The sequence below is a fragment of the Rattus norvegicus genome, chromosome 19, assembly GCF_036323735.1.
Source record: "Rattus norvegicus strain BN/NHsdMcwi chromosome 19, GRCr8, whole genome shotgun sequence".
NCBI classification, from domain to species: Eukaryota; Metazoa; Chordata; class Mammalia; order Rodentia; family Muridae; genus Rattus; species Rattus norvegicus.
The window spans coordinates 9,921,015-9,948,102 of NC_086037.1; the positions used below are offsets into that span (position 1 = coordinate 9,921,015).

Sequence of the window (27,088 nt, forward strand, 5' to 3'; positions counted from 1 at the left end):
CTCATCCCGATAGCCTGAGAATCCTTCTACTTGAGTAGAATTTTGTTTTGCTGTTGTTTTGAGACATGGTCTCTATGTAGCCCTGGCTGTCCTGGAACTCACTGTGTTGGCCAGGCTGACCTTTGATCCACCTGCCTCTGCCTCCTGAGTGCTTGGATTAAAGTGAGGGCTGTGCAATCCTCAGGCCTCCGTCTCCCCTCCTAGCGCAGAGCTGAAGAGTCTGACGGAGAGGAGACTAGCCCTGTGGCATATTGCTTTGTTAGTAGTTTCCTGATTCACTAGAGACTGGTGTGGACTCCCCCACATAGGATTAGGGAGAGAAGTTTGCACAAGAGCTTGTCACTTCCTGCTGGTCAGGCCACTGGACACCTCTTGTAACCATCCCAGACCCCCCACCCCTAACTCACATACTCGGTTCTGGTTAGCAGGACACAGATGGGATGGAAGGGGGTGGGCACAGTGGCTCCAGAGTACTCAGCTCTGTCCTGGGCTCTCTGCTGAGGCCCGAGAGACCTGCAATGACAGAAGAGCCTGCAAGGGTCCCACCTGACTGTTGGAGTGGCAGTGAGCACAGTAAATCAGCAGGTTCCCCGCAGGTGCCAGGGACAGCCAGAGTAGAAGTGACGCTCCAGCAGGGATGGGGTACCTGAGGGAGCTGCTGTAGAACTTTCGACAGGCAGACCTGCAGGGCTTTGGAGTGTGCCCGGCAGCCAGCGTCCTTGACACAGATCTAACACGGATGGGATGAGGGAAGTGCCTACAGAGCAGAGGGGAGGTGGCTACGGTCCACTCAGGTGGGCTCGATTCCTTCTGAAAGGTGGTCATTTCATCCAGCCTCAAGCATTTCACCCAGAGAGCCTGGCTCCCTGACTGGGAGCCTCCCAGTGGGCAGTGGGTGGCTCTGTTCATTTCAGCTGCCCCTTCCAGGAGGCCCAGTAGATCATAACCCTGGTGCTCCGCAGGGATAGTCTGTCAGGCTCTTCACCCCTTTCATGCTCACTAACTTCCTGGCAGGGAAATGCTACCTTCAAGGTAGGGAAACGTGCTTATACCTAGCAGAGGGTAATCTGAGGACAGACAGCAGAAGAGGCTCGCCTGTAGGGGTGTATGTACCTGAGGGCATAGGGTAACATGTGTGAGCATCTGTGGGGCCACTTGGCCTTTACTTTTGCCAACAGGGCACCCCCGAGAACCCAGGCATTAATCAGCGGGCCCTGCAACTGCTCTTCTCAGAGGTGCAGGAGAAGGCGTCCGACTGGCAGTACAACATCACCGTCAGTGCAGCTGAGATCTACAACGAAGTCCTCAGGTGGGCCTGGGCCAGAGCTCTGCAGTGCTGGTAGGGGGCTTTCTGGTCTCCAAGTCTAAGTTCTAGATGAGGCTAGGAAGATCTGCCCAAATTTAGGAGGTAAGTCCTCTTTCCTTACCTGGGACTCCTTTCCCTGTTGTGTGCTGCACTGTACTTGGTAGGGATGGGGCCCCCCGTCCAGTTAGGCTGCACAGTCCTCAGACTTCTGTGGAAGTCCGTTTCCTCTTTTCTGAGTGCAGGGGAGGTGGATGGAGAGAAGAGGTCAGCAGCCCTGTGGTCCAAGATTGGTGCATGGGCAGATCCCAGGCTAGGGACTGGGTCAGAGCAGGAGGGGAGAAGTAATGTCTCCCTTGCTGCTCCAGGGACCTGCTGGGGAAAGAGCCTCAGGAGAAGTTGGAGATCCGACTGTGTCCAGATGGCAGCGGCCAGCTGTATGTGCCAGGGCTGACTGAGTTCCAGGTGCAGAGCGTGGATGATATCAACAAGGTAAGGAGTCCTGGGGGAGTACGGGAGGCCCTGCCCACCCCTAGCTGCTCCAGTGGACACAACTGGGCTCCAGGGTGGCCTTTGCCACCACCCAACTATGCAGCTTGGGTAAGTCCAAGCCTTGTTTCCTCATCTGAGAGGAAAGGCAGACTTAGGAGCACCCTGTAAGGCTGAGTAAAGCTGAGTCAGGAGGGTTGTAAATCTGAAACCAGTTTGACTGCCTAGCAAGACCCTGTCTCAAAAACAGGGCTGGGTGCACAGCTTTAGTGTCAGCACACAAGCAGACACAGGTGGGTCTGTGAGATCCATCCGCTCTACCTAGACGTTCCAGGCCAGACAAGGCTACAGAGTGAGACTTGATCTCAAAACAAAACAAAAAATTAAATATAGCAAGCAAGAAGTGATGCCCTACAGCCCTTTATCCCAGTGTCTGAGAGGCAAAAGCAGGCAGAGCTCTGAGCTAGCTGGAGGGCAGCTTGGTGTATACAGTATGACCTTGCCTCTGCCTAAAACCAAGCAATAACAACAAAAAAAAAACCTCAAAAAGACTTGAGTGTCCAGATCAAACACAAGGGTGGCATTGCCCTTCCCAAGGGAGCCCCACTGTCTTTGCCCCCAGGTGTTTGAGTTTGGCTACAACAACCGCACCACCGAGTTCACCAACCTGAATGAACACAGCTCACGCTCCCATGCTCTGCTCATTGTGACGGTGAGAGGCGTGGACTGCAGCACAGGCCTCCGCACCACGGGTGAGAGACACACGGTGGGCATTCTGGTCAACCCCTCCAGGCATTGGTATCCTTGGGGCAGTGCTGACCTGCCCCTTTGCCCTGCCTGCAGGGAAGCTGAACCTGGTGGACCTGGCTGGCTCCGAGCGTGTAGGGAAGTCGGGGGCTGAAGGCAACCGCCTGCGAGAGGCACAGCACATCAACAGGTCACTGTCTGCCCTGGGGGACGTCATCGCTGCCCTGCGTTCTCGACAGGGCCATGTGCCCTTCCGTAATTCCAAACTCACCTACCTGCTGCAGGACTCACTCAGTGGTGACAGCAAGACCCTCATGGTGGTACAGGTGAGGGCTTGGGGTTCAGGAAGGGCTTCCCCAGGCCGTTTGCCTTCCCCAATCCCCACATAGACCTCCCCAACACCCTCATGTAGTACACAGGTCCCTGCCCATTTTCACTGCCCACAGTGGTCTCCCCTGACCACAAGCACCCTCGGGGACCATGCTGCTTGCTACCCCCTGTAGCCCAAGGGGGCAGCCAGTTGCCAAGGGTTGGACCTGAGCTCTCTGTCCCCTAGGTGTCCCCAGTGGAGAAAAACACCAGTGAGACTCTGTACTCCCTCAAGTTTGCTGAGAGGGTTCGCTCTGTGGAGCTGGGCCCTGGGTCCCGCCGTACAGAGCTAGGTTCCTGGTCAAGCCAGGAGCATCTAGAGGTACTGCATGGGAGAGGGGAGGAAGGGGAGGGGAGGCTGGTACTGAGTAAGGGAAGGGGCAGGCAGGCTGGTGTAGTGAGAAGGGAAGCTACCCGAAGGTGGGTGAGACTAGAGCTCAGTGGTGCTTTTGTTTTCTTGAGACAGGGTCTCACTAGGTAGCACTGAGTGGCCTGGAACTTGCTTTGGAGACCAGGCTAGCCTCAAACCCAGTAGATCTGACGGCTGAGATTAAGGCTGTATGGCACTACTCGTGACCCCTTTGGCCACCTTTGTCTCAGGGGCCAGCAGTTGCCCATGGTAGATGCACGTTAAGTTGTAGATAATCTTTAACTCCTGCCCTGTGACTTCTCGAGGTGTAGTGTTATTAGTCCCTCTGTAGATGAGCAAGCACTGTCAGGGAAGAAGGGAAGCGCAGTGTCGAGAGACAGTGAGCCAGGGCAGCCTCAGCTTCCACCCCCACTGCCATCTCTGCTCACAGTGGGAGCCAGCTTGCCAGACACCACAGCCTACAGCACGAGCCCACTCTGCCCCTGGCTCTGGGACCAGTAGCCGCCCGGGATCCATCCGAAGGAAACTGCAGCCGTCAGGTAAGCCTGTCTAGGAGCAGACTGGATGGGAGGGGCCAGGCCATCCTTTCCTAGCTAAGGATATGCTGTCTTAGAAAGGGAGGAAACAGCCTTGAGCCAGGCCTGGCGGCTTCAACCTATAATCTCAACTACTCGGGAGACTGACACAAGAGGATTCAAGTCTGAGGACAGCCTGGTCGATACAGTCTCCAAACAGTCTGAGAAAAGAGGTAGTTGGGCACGATAGTTTGTGCCGTGTGCCCCTAGCATTTGGAAGGCAGAGGCAGAAGGGGCGAGTTCTGGGCGAGCATGGTTTACACAGTGAATTTCAGGCCAGTGAACATTATAGAGTGAGACTGCACCCTACAAAGGGAAGCTGCTTGCTGAGCATATGGGAGTTTAGTCTCCTTCCCTTGCCTGCCCCGGCAGGAGTCGGAAAGCAGAACTGTTTTACTAATCCCTGGAAAGGGTGACAAAGGACTTGGCCCTAGAAGCTCCTACCATGTGCTACTGACTTGAGGCCCACACTGTGTATATAGGGGCCCTCGCCTTGGTGATACCTGATTCTACCCACAAAGCAGCCCAGACAACCCCAATAGAAAAGGGGGCCTCACCACAGGGCTGTGACCTGAGATTCCTGCCTCCTCACTTGGGGGCCTGGCCCCTCACTGGGTCCAAAGTGGGCGGTGGCAGCTGGGCCAAGCACCCCTCCCCAAGTGAGACGGCTATCACTTTGATTTCAGCCTGACAGCTGGGGCTGCAGTCTCCAGGTAAGTGGGGGTCAGCGGCCTGGGGCTGCCCGCTGTTGGTTGCAGGGCTCTGTCAGGGCTTAGCATATTGGCCAGCCTTGTCTTCCGCTGCCTGCCCGCTGTGCTTCGCTGGCCCCCTGCTCTGCATCTGCTATGGGCTGCCTCCTGAGACAAGAGGCTGAGCACTCCTTTTCTACTTTTTCAGGGAAGTTGAGGCCAGTGCCTGTGTGAAGATGTGCCTCGATGCCAGGCCTGGACCTGGGTGGGCCCTCTGGCCTGGCTACCTGCTGTAACACCCACCATGAATCCAGGAGATGGAGGCTCTCCCGTCCTGCTCTTCCTCAGAGATAAGAAACATGTTCAGAAGGAAGCGAGTCTCTGTGTGGCTCTGGGCACCCAAGCATGGGGCTTCTCTGGAAGGGCAGGGATGGCACTCTGCCTGGTGGTAGGCCAAGGGCGTGGGAATGTAGCCCTTGCAGGGAGGGTGGGCCCTCTCCCCCACCTGGCCCTTGGGCTGAGGTGTTCTTACTAGTGGAGGGAGGCTTGAGGAACCGGTTGGGGAGAGCAAGAGCATCTCTAGCTACCCTCCTGAGGAGGGGAGCCCTTTTAGGGCATGTATATAATGTTCCTAGGTGTACATAAAAGTCCTTACCCTGTTAGGGGTCTGGGCTATATTTATGGCTGGCAGAGGCCAGTGTGGAAGGGCTGGGTTCGGCTCATCTGCCTGACACCAGGCACTCCCTGCCCACTGATTCTCAACATGTTCCTCTCCCTAAATCCTATTTAAGAACTTTTGGAAGCTTAGCCATTTTTACTTATTAAAATGAACGTCTTTTTACACAAGCATAATCTGAGTCATTGGTACTGGAGTCCCTCTAGCCACTGCACACCCCACTGTGGGCTGACCATACAGAAGACAGTGTGCCCCCCCCACCCCCACTGCGGGCTGACCATACAGAAGACAGTGTGTCCCCCCCCACCCCACTGCGGGCTGACCATACAGAAGACAGTGTGTCCCCCCCCCCCCACTGCGGGCTGACCATACTGAAGACAGTGTGTCCCCCACCTCCCCCCCCACAACCCCTTCCTGTCGTGGTATCACTTCATGTCACAAGGAAAACAAAGGCTTCAAACACCTGCCAGGTTTGCCAGCTCCACCGCTGCTTCCTCCCAGTCTACAGAACTCACTAGTACTGACCCCAGTCCCTACGTGCGTGTTTGTGCCTGGAGAACACTGCCAAGGGCTCCTGGCCTCCTTGCTGGCTGCATCAACAAGCTGTTCTGGAGGGCAGACTCAGGGAGGCCAGCAAGTACAGAAGTAGTTTCCCGTGGGCTGTGAAAACCATTCTAGAGTCTTCCAAGGTCATGCAACCATTGTGGTCTAGTCTCTCACGGCATCCAGAGGTCAGAGAGAGGGTGAGAACAGGCTCTTAGCTAGCTAACCTAGTGGTAGCTAGACCCAAGGACAACTGAGAGTGGCTAAGACATCTATGGCCTCACCTGTTCCACTTCCACTTCTCCAGGGGAAGCTGACCAGGCAGCCCTTTGCTTTGTGCCCAGTACTCTGCTGTCCCCTGCTGGCCACAGCTGGGGGCTGCACTGGCGTTTGGAGTAGGACAGTCTCAGCTTCCAGAGACTTCTGGGCAGGCCACAGTGTTTCTGGGAGAGCCAATGGATATCCCTCTCATATGAAGTCAGGAACAGTTATAAATTTAATAAATCTGCCTGATAATTTACAGCAGCAGCTCCAAGGCTGGCGTTGCCCTGAGAAGCAGGGGCGGTACAAGACTGCGGAGAGGAACTGAGTCCACATCTGAGAAGGTGGTCAGCAGGCTGGCAACCATGCCTCCAGAATGGCCATCGGGGCAAGAGTGGAGGCCAGGCTGAGGCTCACAGGCCACGAGCATACAGCAAACTAGAGTGTGAGGCCAAACCAGTGAGGGCTGCTGGTGCTCCCACCATGAGCTCCTCAGTCCAAACTGGCCATGAGTAGGTGCAGCTCACGGAAGGCACTGCCATGGCGGCCGCTCAAACCCGACCTGCTCTTGACGAGGCCACTGATGCTCTTGAGCTGCTTGAAGCAGAGTCGACACTTATGCAGCCTGTAGGCCAAAAGGTAGCACCTTAGGATAGAGGCCACCCCACCTGGCCATGATGCCTGCCAGGTCTGGGGCTTTGCTCCCGGAACCACTCTAGTCCCTCCCCAGAGCACAAAAATGTCCCCCAAGCCACAGCAGTGTGCAGGGACATGAAAGCCTGTGCTCTGCCGTCCTCGCTGCATCCTGAGCACTGTAGGCTGCTGTCTGTAGGCTGTGTGGGCACAGCCACCCACAGAGGCTAGGAGCTACATCAGACCCTTACCTCTCCTCTCGGCTGATGTCCACACCCACAGAGGGCGGGGCTGCCAAAATGTCAGTGATGAGGGGTAGGAACCGCTGCAGGATCAGCTTGAGGGAGGTACACCCAGTCTGGACATAGCTTCAAGAGCAAGATGAATAGTCATACACAGATGGTCAGAGAGAGAGAGAGAGGAGGGGTCCTCTACAGATGGGGCATACACACACATGCTCATTTCCACTCTGATGGCTCCAGGGTTTGGAGGGGCTCCCTACCTCTCATACTTGCTCTGCAGAAGTTTCTCAATTTGGGGCAGCACAGTGGTGCACAGGTCCAGCTTCCACAGGGAGCTAGAGAGACAGCTGAGTATGATGCCATCAGCCAGCCCTGACAACCCCATTCCTCTTCCTCGAGGCTACTTACGCTTTCTGGTTGACAATATTCAGAAGGTCCACGACCACAGACAGGTCATTGATGGCCACTGCAGAGTCCACCGATGTCTGAAGACAAGCTCCATTAAGAGGGTAGGATGGGATGGGAGTGAGTAGGGTTGGAGGCATGTAAATAGATTGTGCCAACAAGGAGGGCAAGGTGCAGCCTGACCTCAGTGACATCTGATGGAAGCTGACTGCTATAACACAAGGCTGCCCTACCCCAGAGCCCCACTGTGTGGCTTCTGTTCAGCCTCAAGCCCAAGCAACGGGTGCTAAGGAGCCACGCTCACCTTGATATCTCCTGTGGTCCACACAGCTCGCACAGTGTCCAGGTTCTTGTGGCGGCTGGTGAGCACCACGCACATAGTGTCGTGGCCTTTGCGGATCTGTGACATGGCATCCTCATCTACCAGCTCTGCCTGCTGGGGGACCTTCACGGCCTATGGGGATGGTACCCAGATGCTGGCACAGGAGCAGAGAGCACACTCATCCTTTCAGCCCTCAACCACACTCTTGGGCAGGTCCCACTCACGGGCAAGAAGTCCGAGGCCTTTAGGCCAATGGGCTCATTCCGCGTGGCAGGGATGATGACAGGCTCACCCTTGGGTGCAGGAGTGGAAGTCATGACTGATGGTCGTGCTGGGACCTCCTGCTGCAGGGAGCAGAGGCTGAGCTAGCACCAGCTGGGCATCCCTCAGCTCCCGACAGGAAGATCCCAACCCTGGCTCAGACCCATAGGATGCCTCTGCTCAGACTTACACTTGGCACCGGCAACTGCACATCCATGGCTGGGCTGGGTTTCGAGGCCTCCTTTGCTGTGGCTATGTCTACGAATAAAAAAGAAAGACTCAATGCCAGCCTAGAGGGACCTGGTGGGAGGAGGTCAGAGGACAGAATGGGACTTCATGACATCTGTGACTGAGAAGCAGGTGCCAGCAGATGGGCAGAGGGGAGCTGGGAGCCCAGCAGGAGGTTAGGAGGGCCCTAGAAAGCTGAGGCAAGAGCTGTTCTTGGATGTGTGTGGATGGGACCCAGTAGCTTCCAACAATCCTGCCATCAGGAGTGCAGTAAGCAGGAAACAGGGAGAGATTCTCAGTCTCATGAAGATAAGGAGGAGGCACTGGGTCCCCTAGGGATGCTTTGAGGATAGACCTTTGCCATCCCAAAGACACTGGGTTGTCCCTTCAGCCTCAAACTTGGCTCCCTGGCTCTTGCTCCAGGTGTGGGTCCTGATGGTCCTCTGACCCCTCCCCACCCCAGCTCTTCTCTCCCTCTGCTCACCAGCCCCTAAGCCTCCCAGAGCCCTGATCACCCCGTGTCTGCAGTAGACTAGTCCTCAGCAGCATACACCCCAGGGGCATGTTTTTCTCTAAACATTCTGGCATGAACTACAAAGAAGCACCTGCCTGCCTTGCTTACACTACCTCCAGGGTCGACCCTAGGGTCAGGCACACGATAGGCACTTTTAGGTAGGTATAGGGACAAGGTCTAGTTGGGTAGGCCAGGGGTTAGGCCAGGAGAGTCAAGACCTGGTCCTTAGAGGCCAGCACTGCCCAACTCACCATCTTCTGGGGGCGCTGGGAAGGGCTCACTTCTCCGGGGCGGTGTCCGACCTGCCAAGGCAAAGGGGGCTGATACTAGGGTTCCCATAAGCATTCTGGGAATAGGCTCTGTATGTGGCCGAGGTCTCAAGACAGATGCATGGCTAGAAAGTGAACCCATATGCACCTATAGACTCTGCTCAAAGCAGGTCAGAGGGTGGGCAGGAGCCACCAGTGAGTGAAGCTGGGTTCCCGCTTTTAGAAATCAGCCTGGTGCAAGAATGTGGAGAGCAGGTAAGGCTTAGGGCATATAGCCACAGCAAGATGCCAGAGGTGGGAGAGGGTATGGCCTCACTGATGCTGTTCTTGGGCTGGAAGATCTCATTGTAGTCCTCCGCATTCTGGATCTCGGCCCGCGACTCACGCTCATCCTTGTCATCTTCACTGCTGGGGCTGCGCCGCTCACTCTCTGAGTTGTGCTTTACCCTAGCAGGTGCAGAGCCAAACAGAGAGAGGCCAGGATCCTCAGTGAGGCCAAGGGCCGAGTGTTCAGGAGCCTTCTTGGGACACACATCCTGCCGGGGCCATCAGCACCCACCTCTGAGGCTTGCTGCAGGTTGTGCTGGGCCGCTCGTAGATGCGGCGAAGGGAGACACCAGGGTTAGGGGTCTGTTGTGTCTGAGGCTGGCTAGCTTGCACAGGGTCCTGGGTCACAGTTCCTGTCCTGGTGACTCTTGTCAGGTCCACCACATAAGAGGAGACATTACTCTGGGAGAAAGCCACACCTATCTGCAGGACATGGTAGAGTTGGTATGGAGTGGGCCCAGACCCTGGGAGGCTCTTTTGGTGGGAGCATGAGGGGGAGGGTAGGTGGTGGGTGAGTTAGCCCTCACCAGCTGGTCATTGCAGATGGCCAGGTCAGCCACCTTGCCCCAGTTGACAAGGACCACATCAAAGCAGCGCTCAGGCTCCCAGCCGTAGACACGCAGCGAGTCCTGGCAGCCGCTATACAGGCAGCAGCCATCAGGGTTGAAGAGAACACTCCTAGGCCAGTTGAGAGATGGCTGTCAGTCCTAGGGCACCTAGCTGGTACCCCACACCAAGAAAGCAGGTGAGCCCAGGCCAGAGAAGCGGGAGCAGAGGCAGGAAAGAACACCCGTACCAACATCCCACTACTTGACTAAGGGACAGAGGGCCCAAGTGCTCTGCCTACCTCACAGGCCCCGGCTCCCCTTCAATGCAGCTCACCACCTGGAACTTCTCCAGGTCCCAGAAGCGGATTGTCCTGCAAAGAGGCCACAGGAAGCCAGTCCCTCATGTTATCCGGGGCCTCTCGAGGGCTCTCCCTGCAGGGGCACTAGGAGTGATGTCTGGGGCAGGGATGGCCCTGTGCATGCAGAGGGGAGGGGGAAGAGGACCTAGGCTATGCCCCAGAGCTAGCTAGCCTCAATTGCCAGGGGTCTCCCCTGCACTGTGCCCCACTAGGGAGTGTGATCCTAACAGGTCAGCACAGGAGCAGGACACTAGCCAGGGAGGGATGGGGCCAAGAACCAATCCTGGCTTAAGTTTAGTCTACGTAGGCCTTCAGGCATATGAAAGGGTATCTCCTCACCTGTCGGAGCTGCCAGAAGCAAGGAGATATTCATTGGGGTGAAACTCCACCACGTTGACAGGCCCTGTATGACCAGGGAACTCGGACATCATCTTGCCAGCCGTCAGATCCCAAAGCTAGACCAGGGCGGCAAGAGTAAGACCCAGCTGCCTGAGAGGGGCCTGAGCCCCCGCTACTCTCAACAAGTGTGGGGGCACATAACGCAGTCAGCAGGACAGCCAGCCTGTGTGTGTGATCAGGATACCCGGGCACAGCCTACATGTGCACATCAGGAGTTACCTTCACTGTGTGGTCATCTGCTGCTGATGCCAGCCACTTCCCATCAGGGCTGAACCGGAGACACCGCACAGCCTGGCTGTGCCCCTGAGGAAAGTGAAAAGAGGGGCCTGGATCTCATACCTCCCCATCCCTGCTGCCTGCCCCCAAATACAAGGCCTTCCTAGGGACCAGCCACAGAGAGAGGGTGGATGGTCATACCAGGAGACACAAGGAACACTTCTTTATGTACTTTCTATGTGTTCTCCCAGGCCTCCAGGAAAACACAAAAATGCAGCTTGTTACATGTTAAAGGCACTTTATGGTCTCTTCCAAAGCTCTTAGGAAAGATTCTGTTAGCTGCAGTACTGCACATACCTAAGAAGGAAGCCCAGCCCCGGGACACCAGCCCTCTGACTGCCTGAGCAAAGCATGGAGTGGTTTATATGTGGCTCTAGGAACTGGGGAAAGCTGGGGGTCCAGTACACCACCCACGGCACTTCCTCCTACTCAGGTCTGCTCTGAGTCACCTACAATGGAGTGCAGCCCCCCAGCCCCACTGTAGTGTGGACCCAAGCTCTGTGTGGGGTCACAGGTAACCAACACAGGCCATGCTTACCCTATATCGGAAGACACAGCCTTTTCTCCTGATGTCCCAAAGCTGTAGGGGAGAGAAGCAGAGGTGGGGGTAGGAAAGGTGAACCACAAAAAGTTATGTAACTGGAAGCTAGACCAGAGGGTACAGTACAGCTCTGGGCAGAGAGGACTCTGAATACCTCTAGGTCACTGAGCCCCAAAGAGAGAGGTTGGAGGTTTGCCCAAGCTGGGATCCCAAGTTGAAGTGTCTGGCCTGAGTCCACAGGTCCTCTGTCCCAAGGATGGTGAGGATGTTACCTTGTCCCTTATACTTGATAATATTGGGAGATGAGCAGCAGAGTGTCTCACCTTGATGTTTGTGTCCTGGGAACCTGAGGCCACAAATTCGCCATAGGGGTGGAAATCCAGGCTGCAGATGTTGGCTTTGTGGCCCATGAGTGTTCGAAGAACTAATGAAGCAAGATAAAGCAGACGTGCTGTGTTAAGTGTTGGCTGCCAGCAGAAGGCAGCTAAGTCCATATGTGTGCACTCTTTGGCACAGAAACTGGGATGCTGATGTGAAAACGGGAGATCAACCAGAGCCCTGCCACCCTGAGAGTTCTACAGTCATTTTTGTCACTACTCACGTCCCCCAAAAAACCACACAGCATTCCCTATAGCCTATATGTACCATGGCCTCTGGGCAACAGTAGTCACAATGGCCAGGTCACATGGCCATGGAGTTACCATACTGGGTGAATAACCCCCAGGACAGTACCAAGGAGAGAGCAGAGAGAGGCTGCCATTGGGGAAGCTGCTTGGCTAACGAATCCAGGAACACCAGGCACAGCATCGGCCGAATGCAGCCATGGGCAAGAGGAGGGCATGGCTGGGACTCACAATGCCCAGTGGGGTGCACCTATACAAGTGACCTTGACGATGGCCCTAAATCAAGTGAGAATGGAGGACAGACTAGTCATCTACTGCTGTCCTGGTGCCACATCTAATCCATTAAGGTCTGGCAGGCCGGGTGGCAAACTTGTCTCAGAATATTCCAGGCAGTGTTCAAGTCTATCTCCTGTCTTGCTTTTTGAAAGTTTTATGTTTCCACTGCCCAGATAAAGCCTACCAGCCCGTGAGTGGTAGGCCGAGGGCTATCGAGTCCAGCAATCCCTAGGTTATACCAAGGTTTAAAAGGGAGTGAACTCCACAGGTACGTAAAGATCCAAGCACAGATGACCTGAGTAACTACTGCAGAACCCACCCATCTACACTGGGATGAGCTCCGCGGCCTGACAAAACGAGATCTGTTCCCTGTTCTGGCTCTGCCTAATTGCTGTGTGACTCTAGGCTATCACTTACGTTCTCTGACCTTCAGTTGGTTTACAATGAAAACTGAACAATGAGAAAATAAACACCAACTACCCAACACTCAAAGTGGGACTGCAGGTCCCAGTCCAGTTCCTCCGTAGGCCTGCCTTCACCTCCTCCAGTCCAGTTCCTCCGTAGGCCTGCCTTCACCTCCTCCAGTCCAGTTTTCCTCCGTAGGCCTGCCTTCACCTCCTCCAGTCCAGTTCCTCCATAGGCCTGCCTTCACCTCCTCCAGTCCAGTTCCTCCATAGGCCTGCCTTCACCTCCTCCAGTCCAGTTCCTCCATAGGCCTGCCTTCACCTCCTCCAGTCCAGTTCCTCCATAGGCCTGCCTTCACCTCCTCCAGTCCAGTTCCTCCATAGGCCTGCCTTCACCTCCTCCAGTCCAGTTCCTCCATAGGCCTGCCTTCACCTCCTCCAGTCCAGTTCCTCCATAGGCCTGCCTTCACCTCCTCCAGTCCAGTTTTCCTCCATAGGCCTGCCTTCACCTCCTCCAGTCCAGTTTTCCTCCATAGGCCTGCCTTCACCTCCTCCAGTCCAGTTTTCCTCCATAGGCCTGCCTTCACCTCCTCCAGTCCAGTTTTCCTCCATAGGCCTGCCTTCACCTCCTCCGGTCCAGTTTTCCTCCATAGGCCTGCCTTCACCTCCTCCAGTCCAGTTTTCCTCCATAGGCCTGCCTTCACCTCCTCCAGTCCAGTTTTCCTCCATAGGCCTGCCTTCACCTCCTCCAGTCCAGTTTTCCTCCATAGGCCTGCCTTCACCTCCTCCGGTCCAGTTTTCCTCCATAGGCCTGCCTTCACCTCCTCCAGTCCAGTTCCTCCATAGGCCTGCCTTCACCTCCTCCAGTCCAGTTCCTCCATAGGCCTGCCTTCACCTCCTCCAGTCCAGTTTTCCTCCGTAGGCCTGCCTTCACCTCCTCCAGTCTGTCCTCTGACCTTCATCCTTCCCCTACCTCAGAGCACGAGTTCTCCCCATCTTCTGGTCTGAGAAGATGCACCACTCAGAACTATGGCCATCGGGTGCCTCCATCACTGCACATCCACTGAGCAGTTCTGCTGTTCAGCTTTGGCTGACTCTGTCAGAGTCCCACTGACAAGGCTAGAGGTGGGTGGATGACGCCTGAGGATGGCCAGCAGAGGTCAAGTGCTACCTCTGGAGCTCTGGGCCTCAGCAGTGAACTGGAGCCGAGCTGCCCAGGCAGGAATAGCACAAAGGGAACAGTGCCCATGCCAGCCATCAGCTGGGGCCCAGGTCTACTGTCTTAGCTCCACGCTTGCCCTCTGGTGGGCACTGCAGCTGGGACAATGCCTCCTTCTCATGCCTAAGGATTCTGCCATGGTGACTCATCTGTGGTAGATGTCCAACTCAACTACGCCCCACACTGAGCCTCTGACTTTTCCTGCTCCTTAGCTGTCTTGCATTGCTCCAAGTTCAGGAAGCCTGGCTAACATGCTGCCCTAGCCAACTCTTGTCTTGCTGCCACAGCAAGGGAAACTCAAGATACCAGAGGCTGGTGGGGCCCACTCAACACTGGCCAGCTGCCTGAGGTGTGGGTGCCTTCCTGTGGGATCAGCAGGACTGCGCCCTTACCTCCCAGTTGTACCATGGAAAGCTGGCAGGACCACATTCTTCTGCCCTGACTTCTGCCCTTACTTGCCTTTCCCAGGGGATGCCTAGCCTTGGTCACAGGCTCTAGGGACTGCTGAGTGGAAGAGACTTGGAACTGTCTGCACATGTGGGGACCACCAAGGCCTCCAAGGGGAGTGGTTGTTCAGCCTCCTCCCACATCCTCCACGGTTAATTGTGGCTCTGTCAGAAACCCCTGTGTACCTGAAGCTTCTCTGGATTCTCATCTCTTTGGCCAGTGGGATGGCAGTGGCTGTGAGATCTTAGCTCTCCCTTCTGAGGACAAGCTTGAGGATTGTTCACTGAGGTCGTAAATGGACAGCAGAGAGCATGGTTTGGGGGTGGGGGCAGGAGTTCTGCCACCAATAGCCTCAGGGTTCTCACTAAGCCCTGTGCCCTGATGGTCTGTCTGCCCATCTATCAGAACGGGGAGCCTGCTAACCATAATTCATTCCCACCTTGCTATACAAAAGCATCACTCTCCTCTCCCAGGAGCACAGTGGCTGAGGAAGCCTGGGTGGGCTGTGGCTTTGTAGCTTTTCCCTTTGGCAAAGCATGAAGAGTAGTGATATTCGCTGGAGACAGAGCCTGCCATCGTGGTGTGGTCCTCCCTGCCTCTCATGTCCAGTGATAAGCACAAAATTCGCTGAGGCCTGATGTGGCCTGGGCAAAGAACATCTGCTAAGACACAGCGCACAGCCGTTTGTCATGAGGGTACTCACTACATCATCAACATGCAGTCACTCCAGAGGACTAAGGATGCCATCTTCCCTGGAGCTCACAACACAAAACCACCATTCCTGAGCTCACGCTCACTGCCGGGCACACACGCCAGTGCTACTGCTCTGGCAGAGTCTGGGCAGAGCACCTTTCAGACTTTGCCTCTCACTGGACAGAGGAGGCTGGGGCCTCTGAGATGCAGCAAGGGGCTCCAGAAGCAAGCAAAGCGACTCCACTCAGCTCTCCCAAGGTCGGCAGAGCTATGTTTGGAAGGCCATGCTGAGTTGCGGTCAGTACTACAGTGCAGGGGTAGGGTGGGACTTCACATCAAGTTCCAGACTCCTCTGACAAATCTGTGGGGCTGCTGGGGCTGGGACTGAGACTCTGTGTGGCCACAACCCAGGATGTGAGTTTCGAGGTCCAAGCTCAGATGTGAGAACACACCCACAGAAGAAGGGCTTGTAGCAGTGAGGCCTAAGTGGCATCTTACAAACTGAAGGAGGAAGAGGGAAGGCAGAAGCAGGGCCCATGTTAAGGCAGGAAAAACAGCACCGGACTCCACCAGCAACTCTGGAACCCAAAAGCAGTTCAGTGGCACCTTCGAAATCCCAATAGTAACTATTTCCAATAGAACTCTACACTTGAACTCTACAGAGTGGCCTTCAGTCATGGAGGGTCTCTAACGCTGTGCCTGCCATTCACCCTCAGTGCCAGAGACCAGACCAGGGCCTCCCATATGCCAAACAAGGGCCCTACCACTAAGCTAGGCACTTGCCTCTACACTGGCACAGGACAAACTTGAGCTTGCCGTCTTCCTGCCTCTGCCTCTGCCTCCTGAGAGCTCAGACTCTAGGCGTGTGTGATACCACACCAAGCTCCCTCCATCTGGAGAAGAGGAGACCAGGGAAGAACTGCAAACCACAGGACAGCTAAGACAGAGGTGAGGAGGCCATGGGTGATGGCTAGTTTGCAACCTCAGGCCTCCCAAGCACTCACTGGGCCCGAGGAGGACAGAGCTGGACTAGAGGAGGGGCCGGAAGTCGGCTCCTCTAAGAGCGTGCTTGTGATATGGACCGGGATTCTGAAAACGTATGCGGGAAAAGGAGCAGTTGTTCACCCCAGGAAAACCAACTTAGAACCCAAACACTTGGGGTTCTTACAGCACAAATACCGACCATGTAAATGGTCTGCAAAGACAGGAAGATAAATGTGGACAACGGGCTCCAGCCTAGGATGGCTGCTGAGAACTGCAGGAGGGTACAGGTTTTTTTGAGGATTTCCTATTTGTTTGGTTGAAGTGAGGCGTCTTACACCATAGGCTAGGCTGGGCGTCTACTCCACAGCAATTCTCTGGCCTGAGTGCTGAGCTCTGGGCAGGCACTGCTGTGAGGGCCAGCCTGGTTTTGTTTGGTTGTTCTAAAGGGGAAAGAAAGTGCAATGCTGTGGGCTTAGGAAAGCGATGGTGGTGCTGTGGGCACGACAGAAAGGAAGGATTAGGGCGAAGGCTTCATCAACCTAATGCCTGCTATCAAAGTTCATGATACAATAAACTTCCAGAACACGTGTTAGTCCTGGTTAAGGTGAAAAACTAAATGAAGACAAAGGGAAGAGAAGCAAACAGATCAGCACCCGACACCCACCCAGGGTGGGAGGCTCACCGTATTTTCTGGCTCTCCCCACATGGCAGTCAACTTATTCACATGTCCTGCAGGCCACCCCCTAGCACTTGCTGTCCTTGCGGGGTCTGAGCGTGAATATGTACACACCTCACTGTTTGTCACCTGGGCATCTCCTCATGTCACCAGCTGGGGATGGCAGTGCCTACCGCTGCTGGGTTGACAATGTGGCCTGCCACCCACTCTGCTCAGTGCTCAGGGACAAAGCACCCAGATCTCCTGGAGCTGGCGCCCAATGCCCAAGCTGGTGGGACCCACACACAGGACAGTAAGGAGAAAGGCCTACTTTTAGCAGCTTCCAGGTCCCAGACGCGGATGGAGCCCGACTGGGAACCAGCTACGATGAGCTCCTCAGGGGTGTTGAGGCGGACACTCTCCACGGGGGACGTGTGACCTGTCAGACTCTGCAGAGAGAGGGTGGCAGCTCCAGTGAACTGCAGGGGAGCCCCCCGCCACTGCTCCAGACTTAGGTCCCTGAGAATGGCTTCTGTAAGAAATAACATGTGGTGAGCTGTTCTCTGGGGCCCCACCTATACCCTAACTCAGCTGACCATCGTGGCTCACCAGCACAATGGATGAAGCAGCCCTTCAAACACCAGAGACTCTAGCATTTGGGAGACAGAGGCAGGAGGATGAGTTCCAGGCCAGTCTGGACTATATACTGAGACTAGAAGAAAAAAAGGAGCCAAACTCAACCCAAACCCCAGGAACCTTATCCTTTCTATAGTGCTCCTGGCATGGATGTCGCCTATAGAAATGACTCTGGGCCACTAGACAGGAGCAGGGGATCAACATGAAGAGATGTTGAACTTTTACCCCGGAGTTTGAATGAGCCCATCCAGGCTATCCCCATCTGTCTGCTCTGATCAGAGAGGCCGCAGCAAGCTAGGAATGCATCTCCACTGCCTGCCTGTGGGTGCCTGGCTCCCTGGGAGTGCCTGCTTCGCACTCCCGGGGCCCTGGGAGGGTCTGCTGGAGAACTAGTAGGTTCCTGCGTGTCTAGAGCACACGGAGCAAAGAGAGCTGGGCCAGGAAGTGGGAGGTGCTGTCATCTTCAGCTTTGGAAGAGAAGACTGGAACCCAAGTCCAAGGTGCCTGTCACCCTCTGCTCAATGTCAACTCCTCAAAGCACTGTGGCCATCTCACCAGTGTTTACTAAGGCGATGGGGCATGGGGGTGGTCCTCAGCACCCGTGCCTGAGCCTGCAGTTGCAGCAGCAGCTTATAGTGGAAGGTCTGCATGAGTCCACTCCAGAGTCACAACTGGGCAAAAGCAACCCCACAGGGAAGGCAGCACGCTCTCCTCAAACCCACAATCCAAGGCTGGGTGTCGGAACACATCTGAGATCTCAGCAGTAAGGATCATCCCTGGTCTCCGAGGCGGAGACTCTCCAAGCTCAAGGCCAGCCTGGGCTACACAGTACGACCCCGCCTCAAAAATACAACAGCACCACAATTCTTCAGGGACCTTATTCTCTACCAGCACAAACCCAAGGTTATTCATGGCAAGAAACTGGAGTCCATGTAAATGTCCTCCATAGTAACCCTTCAAACACGAAAAGGACTGAGCTCCACAGGGCTACAGTGGAGTACATGGGGAAATGAATGTATCCTCTTTTCCACGGACTAAATTCCAGAACACAGGAGGCGGCTTAATTATGTCCAGAGAGGACACAGAAGTCACTGAAGGGAGAAGTACTTCAGCAGTGACCTTTTGATCTTTTGGTGAACTTCTGTTTTATTTTCTAGAAAAATATATAGGCAAGCTCTCTACCACTGAACCACCCATCTAGCCTGTGCTGATTACTTTTCAATTGATGGATACTGCTTTTGCATTTTATGAGGAATGAAAACACTTGATTCCCACAAACAAAACAAAAACAGGGGCTCAGGAAATGTCTCAGTGGTTAAGGGCACTGGCTGTTCCTCCAGAGGCCCTGGAGTCAATGCCCACCACCAACATGACAGCTACCAATCATCTGTAACTCCAGTTCCAGGAGATCCAGTGCCCCCTTCTAGCTTCTATGGGCACTGCATGCACATGGTGCACAGACATACATGCAGGCAAAACATACAAACACACCATACACACACACACACACACACACACACACACACACACACACACACACCACACACACACACACACACCACACACACCACAAAAATAAAAAAAGAATAACAATAAAAACAAAAACAAACAAATGAACAACTAAATGATTCTCCTCTTAGAAAAACCGGACATACTGGCTGTGATCTCGGTTTCACTCAGTCTCACAAAAATCTCTGAAATAACCAAGCTTTCCCTAACAGCTACCAACTCCCCCGGTTTGTGGTTTGTTTGTTTGTTTACTTGGTCAAAAGTCAAAAGCATGACAATTGCTTCGGATGTTTCGATCTCTCGAAACAGCCATGCTCCCATGCTGCAGGTGAAAGTATGAAGTGACTCCTGGAGCTGCCGGGACAGCTTCTCAGAACTGCATCCTCTGGGCCTGCTCAAAGGTTTGGCCAAATGAAAATGTCTGACATAGTGTGGTTTAGCAGAAGCTAAGAGCTGGAGCCAGCAGCCCTGCTGATGACAGGGTGTGGCTAAGCTAATTGCAGCTCATCTCAGCGGTGGATACCAAAGCGGCCATGTAAAAGCACACTCTAAGTCATTATTTGTTGGCATAGGAAAATCCTCATGACACTGTCCTTCTGAAGAACCAGGTCACACTAGAGGAAGGTAGTATTCCCAGACCCATGTGTGTACACATGTGTATGCTTCTACTCCATTATTTAGAAAGGTGCAGACTAAAACCTGGTCATCTCTGGCCAATAGAACTGCCTGAAAATGACTGGTTTTCCCTCCTGCTTGTGCTGGCCTGCCTTGGAAAGCAGCCTGTATATGGTGTGTGACCAATAAAACTGCTTAAACAATGGCCTCCAACAGAGTCCCCTCTGATCCTTTCTTTAGACAAAAAAGTAGACCCACACATCTGGCACTTGGAGAGTGGGGCTCATTTAAACCTTCCCATGACTACTGTATCATCCCGCTTCCTGAGAGCTGTCCTGGGCTATCCTGGGCCTTACTGAGCAGACAACTGGGGTAGCACTAATGTGTGCTGGGATCAGCAGTGCCTGTAGAGGGTGCTCGCCCCTCCCCCGCCCCGGGTGGGGTGCGTCATCACTTACCATGATACAGTTAGGCTTGTTTATGGACCACAGGTTGACTCGACAGTCATCCCCACCAGTGGCCAATAGCCGCCCCGAGGCCTTGCCCAGCACCAAGGAGGACACATTGCTGGCATGGGCGACGATCTCTTCTACATAGGACAGGAGGGAGGAAAAGTGGTCAGGGGACTTTGACAGGCCATATGGAGAATGCTCAGCCACCAGTTCTGAGCAGGACGCCCAGACAACCCCCACTAGTTTCAGGAGCAGCAAGGCAAAGTGTGAGCCAGAGGCTGAGGTGACTGTCTCACCACCTCAGCCTGCCCTGCTAGGTCGCTTTCTCGAGTTCCCGAGGCACAGCACACCCTCCATACATTCATATTCAACCAACTGTTGATGGGGATGCTTGGACAGGCACATCCATTATGCTGAGCACGGGGTACACATTTGTAAACTCAGCATGTGGGAGGCTAAGGCCGAAGGATCATGAGATCTGGGCCGACTGGGCCACATGCAAGACCTTGTGGGGAAACATGGGGAAACAGGCATCTGCCCTTATCAGTACACATAGACTTTTCCTCGTTGCTCATCCATAAACGTTACGATATAAGAAATATTCAAACGACATCGCACTATGCTAAGTATCACAGGAAACAGCGATGAGTCAAGGCAGCCATAGCAGGTTGCTGTGCACGCGTGCACATCACTGTATCTGTGTGGAGCCGTCCTAGAACCAATCACCACAGATACTGTGGGAAGACGAAGTTCACTTTTTAAAAACTGGCTTCCAATTTTTATCTACCTTGTCTTAAGCACTAATATCCAGATACACTCATAATATTTTTTTGTGATAAAAAAACATTAAAAATAATGTTTTAAAAAAAATAGACCATGCATCACCCGAGGGTCTCTCGACCGCTCAGCTGCCGCCAGAGGCAGAGCCACCTGGGACACCTTGAGAAGAACTCAACCTCTGTCTAGACGGTTGTTCCTAGGTACCAATTCAGAATCCTTAATCAGGGGTTAATCTACTGGCTGCATGACCTTGGACACGCCATGGATCCTGTCTATGAGAGGGTCCTTGTCTGGAGACAGGATGGCCCAGGGCCAGGTCATTGGGAATGGGCTGAGATGCAGATAGAAGAGGGGCCACAGGGACAGGGTGGCCATTAGGGTCCCAGGAAGGCAGGGAGTAGTTCCAAACAGATAATAGCAGGAGGCAGCAGGAGCTGGGTGGGGAAAAGCTGACCCTGTAGATAGGAGATAAGGCCTGTGGACCGTCCACCTGAGCCCCAGGCCTGACCACGGTGGGAGGGCCAAAGTAGGGAACACAGGCGGGAACTTGAGGCCTTATCAGTGCTCCAGAAAGAACCAAGTCAGCAGAGAATCAGCAGGCAGACTAGGCCTCCAGCCAGTCCCGGGTCTCCAGCCTCCTCTGGGAACAAGTAGAAAGGAGAGGGTAAGGGGAACCCCAATATGCAGGTGCCCGAAAGGAGCTGGAAACTGGCTTGAGTGGCATGGAAAAGGAACGCCATGGCTGTTAGTAAAGGGTCCCCTCTCCTCCCATCCCCTCCTCTACCCAGCCTGGGTAGCTCTGTGTGAACCGCAGGCCATACTGAGATTGGAAAACAAGGCCAGGAAAGCCAGACAGTTAATTTGTGAAATGACACCTCCCTGAAGGGCCTGGCAGGGCACAGCTGGCCCAACCAGGGTGAGAGTTCCTTGCAAGCCCAGACATTTCCAATTTAGGTACTGGAGGACCTGCCACCTGAACCCAATGGAGTAGGGTCTCTCTCTAATTCTCAGCTCAACTACAGTCTTGTCCTCTGCATACTTGGGGACAGCTGCCCACAAGCTTGAGCCATAAGCTCTTACATATCCGTCCAACCCAGCAGGAGAGCAATGCAGCTGCTCCTGAGCTCTCTGCAGCCACACCCTGAATTCGTCAGAGAGCCCCGGGCATCTGCTGGGGTTCTCACCCTCCCCAGGCAAAGAGAGAAAGGTCAACAAGCCTTGGGACCACCTTTAGAGACAGCCATGAAAGTCTAACAGAAGGGACTTCTAAGCATCAGCTCTAGGCCTGGCACTGGGAGGCTGTGGAAGGAGAGCTTCCTGTCCTCAGGCTCCAGGGGATCAGAAGGACCCTGGGCAGGGCCTGGGACAGGCAGGGGATGAGGCTTGGATGACTCCCCTTTAAGCAGGGGCTGATGGGAGCCTGTAAGGACAGGAAGACACAGCACAGGGACCAGCAAAAGGGATGCCTCACAGGAGTCTTCCTCTCTGGTTTGGCTTAGAGACCACCAAGCGGCAATGGCCCATGCTCTGCTACTGGATTTTTATGCAAACAAATCAAATTCATCACTGTGTCCTGCAGGCCAGATGACGGCTGCTGCTCCCTCCAGCAGAAGCCACCAGCACCCCCCAAGTCCCAGCAGTATAGCCAGGCACGACTCAGCCAAAACTGAGGATCACTCTGTCTGCCCACAGGTGCTAAGGACTTACATCCTAGGGGGCAGATACAAGGGACAGGGGTTCAGCAACCCCACACTGGGTAAGGAGCCTTCTGATCCTCATCACACCCTGAAGCCCCAGAGCCCCAGCCTATATACCCAAAAACCTTTGTGCTCAAGAAACTCTCAGATCCCAGCATACCTGATCATATCACTGCCTGCTGCTCAAATACTTTGACGCTTGGTGTCTTTAATAACAAGGGTCTTGTGGGCGTGCGCCCCTGCAGAACTCACTAGGTTTACATGGTAACCCATTCTCCTTGCTGATGTGTGATGGCTCCGTGGTCTCCCGTAAGTCTTCCCAGTGCACGAAGCTTCCTGTTTTGGGCCTTTGCACTTGCTGCTCATGCCCCCTCTACCCTCATCAGTAATCAACTGATTCAAGGCACGCTCAGAATTAGAGCAGGAGTGGAAAGAGATGGCTGTGGTTCTGATTCCTGCCTGTTCCTCTCCCAAGGCTGAGCTCCCACTATGCAGTGACCTTGGGTATTTTGGCCCTCACCTGCCCCCTAGCACGTGGTTCCACTTTCAGGTAGAGTAAGCCATTAAAGAGTTGGATGCATAATTCCAGTAAATACAAAGCTACTCTGCCTAAAGTCGCCATTAACACGGTCCTCCCCAGAACCCTACAGCTTCGGGGAACAACATGAAAATGATCCCGACCTCGCAGTTGGAAAACCCGAGTCCCCAACAAAGCTTTGCCCAAAGTCTCCTTATCTGCTCCTGAGAACAGCCCAGGGACAGTTGCCAGCAGAGTGGAAGGCACGGCACACCAAGCCTAGGACAAGCAGCTGGAGAGAGAGGCGGAGGAGACGCGGGTCCTCCAGAGCTATTATCTTTTTTTTTGGTTCTTTTTTTCGGAGCTGGGGACCGAACCCAGGGCCTTGCGCCAGAGCTATTATCTTAAATGCTAGGATGGGATTGGCCTTGGGTGTTTTCATTTGCGCCAGGGGAGTCTTTGGGAAGACAGGCCACCTGTGGCCGTCATCACTCCTGTCAGGTTTGAGTGCACGTATGTCTCCGTACTGTCTTCTAAGAGAACACACGGTAAGTATGACTCATAAATGGAAATCTTTTGGAGTCTTCGATAACTTTTCGGAATACGAGAGAGCCTGGCACGGTGGCACAGTCCTTTAATCTCAGCACACGGGAGGCAGAAGGACATGTCCAAGCCAGCCAAAGCTATAGGGACGTCCCAGCTCAAAAAAAGGAAAAGGAAAAGAATCTAAGAAAATAATTTAGACGAAGACTTCTGAACTATTTTTGCCTGATTTCACTCCAGAGCCCTGCCAGCATGTTTGTGCGACCTTCCCTCCACCCCCATCCCAAGATACTGTCATCTAATGGAGGAAAAGGAACTTGGAACTGGTCTGGGATTCCTGGAATGCCCTCGGCCTTCCCATCAGCCCATGGAAAGCCTTTACAAAGGACTTTACTAGACAGACCTCACCTGACTCTCAGGGCCAGTACCGAGCACAGGTGTGATGATTCTGTTCTACCGAAGGATTGTTTAGTCACCTGCCCAGTGTGATTTACAACTGTCTGCCTTAAAACAAGGACTGTGCGTCTCTCTTGTGCCAGGGGAGAGGAGACAGAGCTGAAAGCCGGGACCACTCAGCAATGGGCGGCTCACAAGACGACAGTGTGATAGGTGAAAAGTGGAAAGTACTCACGTAACTTCCAGGCAGTCTTGGTGACCACAGGGGTGGCCATGCTTCAGGGGGTGACACCTGAGACCCCACCCGCAAAACAGATTGTGCTTTCTCTGTGGGGGTGGGGGTGGATCCCCCCCAGATCCGACAATCAAGTTGGCAGGGAGTTCCCACACATCCAGGCAGAGAGTCCTCCTCTCCTGGCCCAGGTCTGCCTGGTGGTTTAGATCATCCGCTAGCAAGCAGCAGCCTGTACACATAGGTCAGGATCCCAGATCATGGAATGTCAGGCTTGGGCCATCTCGGCTCAACACTGGGCTAGAATGCAAGCAGAGGTGATGGTGCGTTAGAAACTGCTTGAGGTGAGCTGCGAGTCCCTTGGTCATCAAGGCCACTTGACACAGACCCACCAAAGCCTCCAGGGCCTGGAGCTGCAGTGTGCACCGTGTCTGGGAAAAACCTGTGACTTAGAGCCCAAAGACCTTCCCTAAGTAGCTGGGCCTGGTGACCCACGTCTTTAACGTCAGCACTCAAGAGGCCAGCTAGAGGTAGGCAAATCTCCATCAGTTCCTGTTTCAAGGAGAAGGAAGAAAGGAAGAAAGACAGACAGACAGACAGACAGACAGACAGACAGACGGTGGACGGGATGGAGAGGCAGAGAGGTGTAGGGGGCTGACTTCTCAGAGGCCTACAGCAGTGCCTCTGGGATGCTGGGTGTCTTAAGTGCCAGCACCTACAATGGGGCAGAGAGGACCACATATCTGCAGTCCACTTAGATTTGCACCTCATGAGCACTGGATGGGGCACTGGAATCTGAGGCTATGTTTAGGGGCCCATCCAAAAGGCAGAGAGATACACAGTGATGAATAGAGAGACTGGCAGACAGTCAGACAGACAGACAAACACACACACACACACGGGGGGGGGGGTGGCTTTTGAGAGGATTCTGAGAGTCCAATCTTCTTTGCTTCCTTCATCTCCAGCCACGCCCACTCCCTGCAACTCTCAAGGGCATAGCTAGGAATTGAGTCTACAGTCTAGGTGTGAGTCGGGATGACTCCTCAATTCTAAAAGGCCACAGCATGGATGGAGCCTTCCCACAGCCACGGCCCTTCATCTCTTGCCCAGGCGCCCTCTCCCTGGATTCTCTTTCTCCTGTTGCCTATGCTTCCATTCTGGCACATCTTGAGCTCCCTTAGTCGGTCATGCTTCGCCAGACCCTCTTTACTTCTCTTTTCTCGCTGCTACCAGAGTCCCCCATTCATTCGCTCTCCTGTTTCTTGAGCCCCAACTCAATACAGTCCTCCGCATACCCTCAGCTCTGCTTCCGGCCCACCAGCTTTCTCTCCCCGGCCTCCACACACCCGTCCTGCTCGCTCATCCCAAATCTGCCACGGGTCCCTCAGCTTCGCTTGACCCTCCGCCCCTCTGTCTTGAGAGGCACTGGCTCCAGCCTGCCCTGGCCGAGAGCCTTCTTCCGGTGACGGGACTGTCCCCTCCAGGCTCGGCGAAGACTAGGGCCATCTTCCCTTTGCCTCCAAGACCCCGAGGGCCACTCTACCTGAAGCTGTAGCTCTAGAGGCCAAGGCTTCCCTCCAGGCGCGACCCCCACTTGCCTCCATCCTTTGCCCTGATTGGTCGCTGCTTGACAACCGACCCTCACAACAAAACCTCCGGTCTAGAGTCCCTCCCACTTCACTTCATACACCAATCAGCCGCCACGAACGCCCCGCCTTCCTTTGGAATTGACCAATGGAAGCAAGCGCTTCTGCCGATTTACGTAACTACCCGCCTCCTTTCCCCGACTCAGACTAATCACGAGAAAGAAGTGCTTACGGACCTCCCTTAGGTCCCAGAAGAACCAATACGGGCTTTTGCGTTCTTAGTCCCGCCCCCAGTCTGGCTGGGATTTTTCCGTCCTTTTCCTTCATTTCCTGGAACCCGGTTATGTTTAAAAAATCCGCGAGCTAAACCCGATGTCGGCTGCACCAATCACATCAGCAACAGCTCTGGCTGGACCAATAAACGTCAGTATTATTGGAGAACCAACTCTGAATTAACCAATGGGAAGGGTACTTCTAGAGCAGTATGAAGTTGCAGATCTTCCATATTGGAACAGGGCCGCCGGGACCCCGCCCTCAGCCTGTGAATGTTGCCCGCACGGTGTGAGGCGTGGCTTTTATTCGGTTCCAATTTTAGTACGTGCTGCCGAAGCTCTAGCACTTGGCTTTTATTCGGATCCGCACATTTCCTTGAGTTCACTAACCTCGAGGGAAACAGAGCTTGATTCCATGTGGAGTCGATGTCGAGCCCAGGAGTGGGTCCCTAAGATCACAATGTGATGAGTAGGCTTGTGCCTGCTTGCGTGCCGAAATTATAAAACTAGGGAACCGGAGAAAGGCTGTGACACGTTAGGCAAGTTGGGATCGTGGAGAAGCTACATAACCTACCATGAATCGGGGACATGTTCACTGAGGAATGGTCCCAACCTATTGCAGAAATAACCTCATACCAGGGTCTGTCATACACTCACTTGCCTCTGGTCGGGGCTGCTACATATGGAGTTCTGCTCCACACAGCTCTGAAAGGAAGGGATTTCCCATTTATAGAGAGGAAACAGATGCTGTGGTGAAAAGACCAAACATCTGGAAGAACGGACCCAAGACTTGAATCTTTGTTGTTAAATTCAAGGCGTGCAAAGTCCTTATTAAATGCAAAACCTCTATAGGAACAAAAGACATCCACCAGCCTTCTGGGAAGTTGACACTGAATAGATATTGGTAATTATTAAGGGACCTGGATTCGGAGAATAATATTTGATCAAAACTTTGTGGTTTGCTGTTCCCTCAACTTTTTAACTAAAAAAAAAAAAAAAAAAAAAAAAAAAAAAAAAAAGTCAAATTCTTCATTTTGATATTTTGCCATATCTACTTTGTTTCTACAATCATTTGAACATTTTAGATCCCAAGACACTTCAATTATGACAACACTGAGCATGAAGTTCTTTAAGGACTCTTAGTCACATAATCAATGTCACCACTCCTAAAATAACCCTCTAACATGCAGACTATATTAAAATGAC

The 27,088-nt window shown here is 53.9% G+C and overlaps 2 protein-coding genes across 26 annotated transcripts in view; one reads left to right on the forward strand and one right to left on the reverse strand.

Moving 5' to 3' along the window:
- Kifc3 (kinesin family member C3) overlaps positions 1-5,391 on the forward strand; it is a 95,247-nt gene extending 89,856 nt beyond the window's left edge. For 8 of the 17 annotated variants that reach the window (XM_039097698.1, XM_017601265.2, XM_039097699.1 and 5 more), the window contains 8 exons: positions 1,179-1,309; positions 1,672-1,795; positions 2,415-2,544; positions 2,636-2,865; positions 3,096-3,230; positions 3,709-3,817; positions 3,892-4,026; positions 4,751-5,391. In XM_039097698.1, coding sequence (XP_038953626.1) covers positions 1,179-1,309; positions 1,672-1,795; positions 2,415-2,544; positions 2,636-2,865; positions 3,096-3,230; positions 3,709-3,817; positions 3,892-4,026; positions 4,751-4,776 — 1,020 coding nt within the window. In that variant the 3' untranslated portion in view covers positions 4,777-5,391. 17 annotated transcript variants of the gene reach the window in all.
- Positions 5,392-6,234: 843 nt separating this feature from the next.
- Katnb1 (katanin regulatory subunit B1) lies at positions 6,235-25,736 on the reverse strand. Of its 9 annotated transcripts, none has more exons than XM_063277855.1 (20): positions 25,568-25,736; positions 24,028-24,324; positions 19,866-19,996; positions 16,979-17,096; positions 11,670-11,770; positions 11,344-11,385; positions 10,749-10,832; positions 10,470-10,585; positions 10,071-10,142; positions 9,751-9,901; positions 9,456-9,646; positions 9,213-9,343; positions 8,879-8,929; positions 8,076-8,143; positions 7,849-7,965; positions 7,607-7,756; positions 7,306-7,382; positions 7,158-7,232; positions 6,907-7,023; positions 6,235-6,647 (listed from the first exon to the last, which is right to left on the reverse strand). In XM_063277855.1, the coding sequence occupies exons 2-20, from the start codon at positions 24,065-24,067 to the stop codon at positions 6,515-6,517; spliced, it is 1,965 nt and encodes a 654-aa protein (XP_063133925.1). In that variant the 5' UTR covers positions 24,068-24,324; positions 25,568-25,736; the 3' UTR covers positions 6,235-6,514. The 9 variants fall into 9 exon arrangements, with proteins under 9 accessions (XP_063133925.1, XP_017456690.1, XP_017456687.1 ...); XM_017601201.3 differs by having other exon boundaries at positions 7,158-7,244; XM_017601198.3 differs by having other exon boundaries at positions 7,158-7,244; positions 7,849-7,968.
- Between the last annotated feature and the right edge of the window lie 1,352 nt (positions 25,737-27,088).

Excerpts from the sequence above, each read along its gene's own strand:
- Katnb1 (XM_017601198.3), bottom strand. The coding sequence starts at position 24,067 with ATGGCCACCCCTGTGGTCACCAAGACTGCCTGGAAGTTAC. Across the intron at positions 8,930-9,212 it reads CCAGCCCAAGAACAGCATCA|GTCGGACACCGCCCCGGAGA; the intron begins GTGAGGCCATAC and ends TTGCCTTGGCAG. Across the intron at positions 7,383-7,606 it reads GGACCACAGGAGATATCAAG|ACATCGGTGGACTCTGCAGT; the intron begins GTGAGCGTGGCT and ends GCTTGTCTTCAG.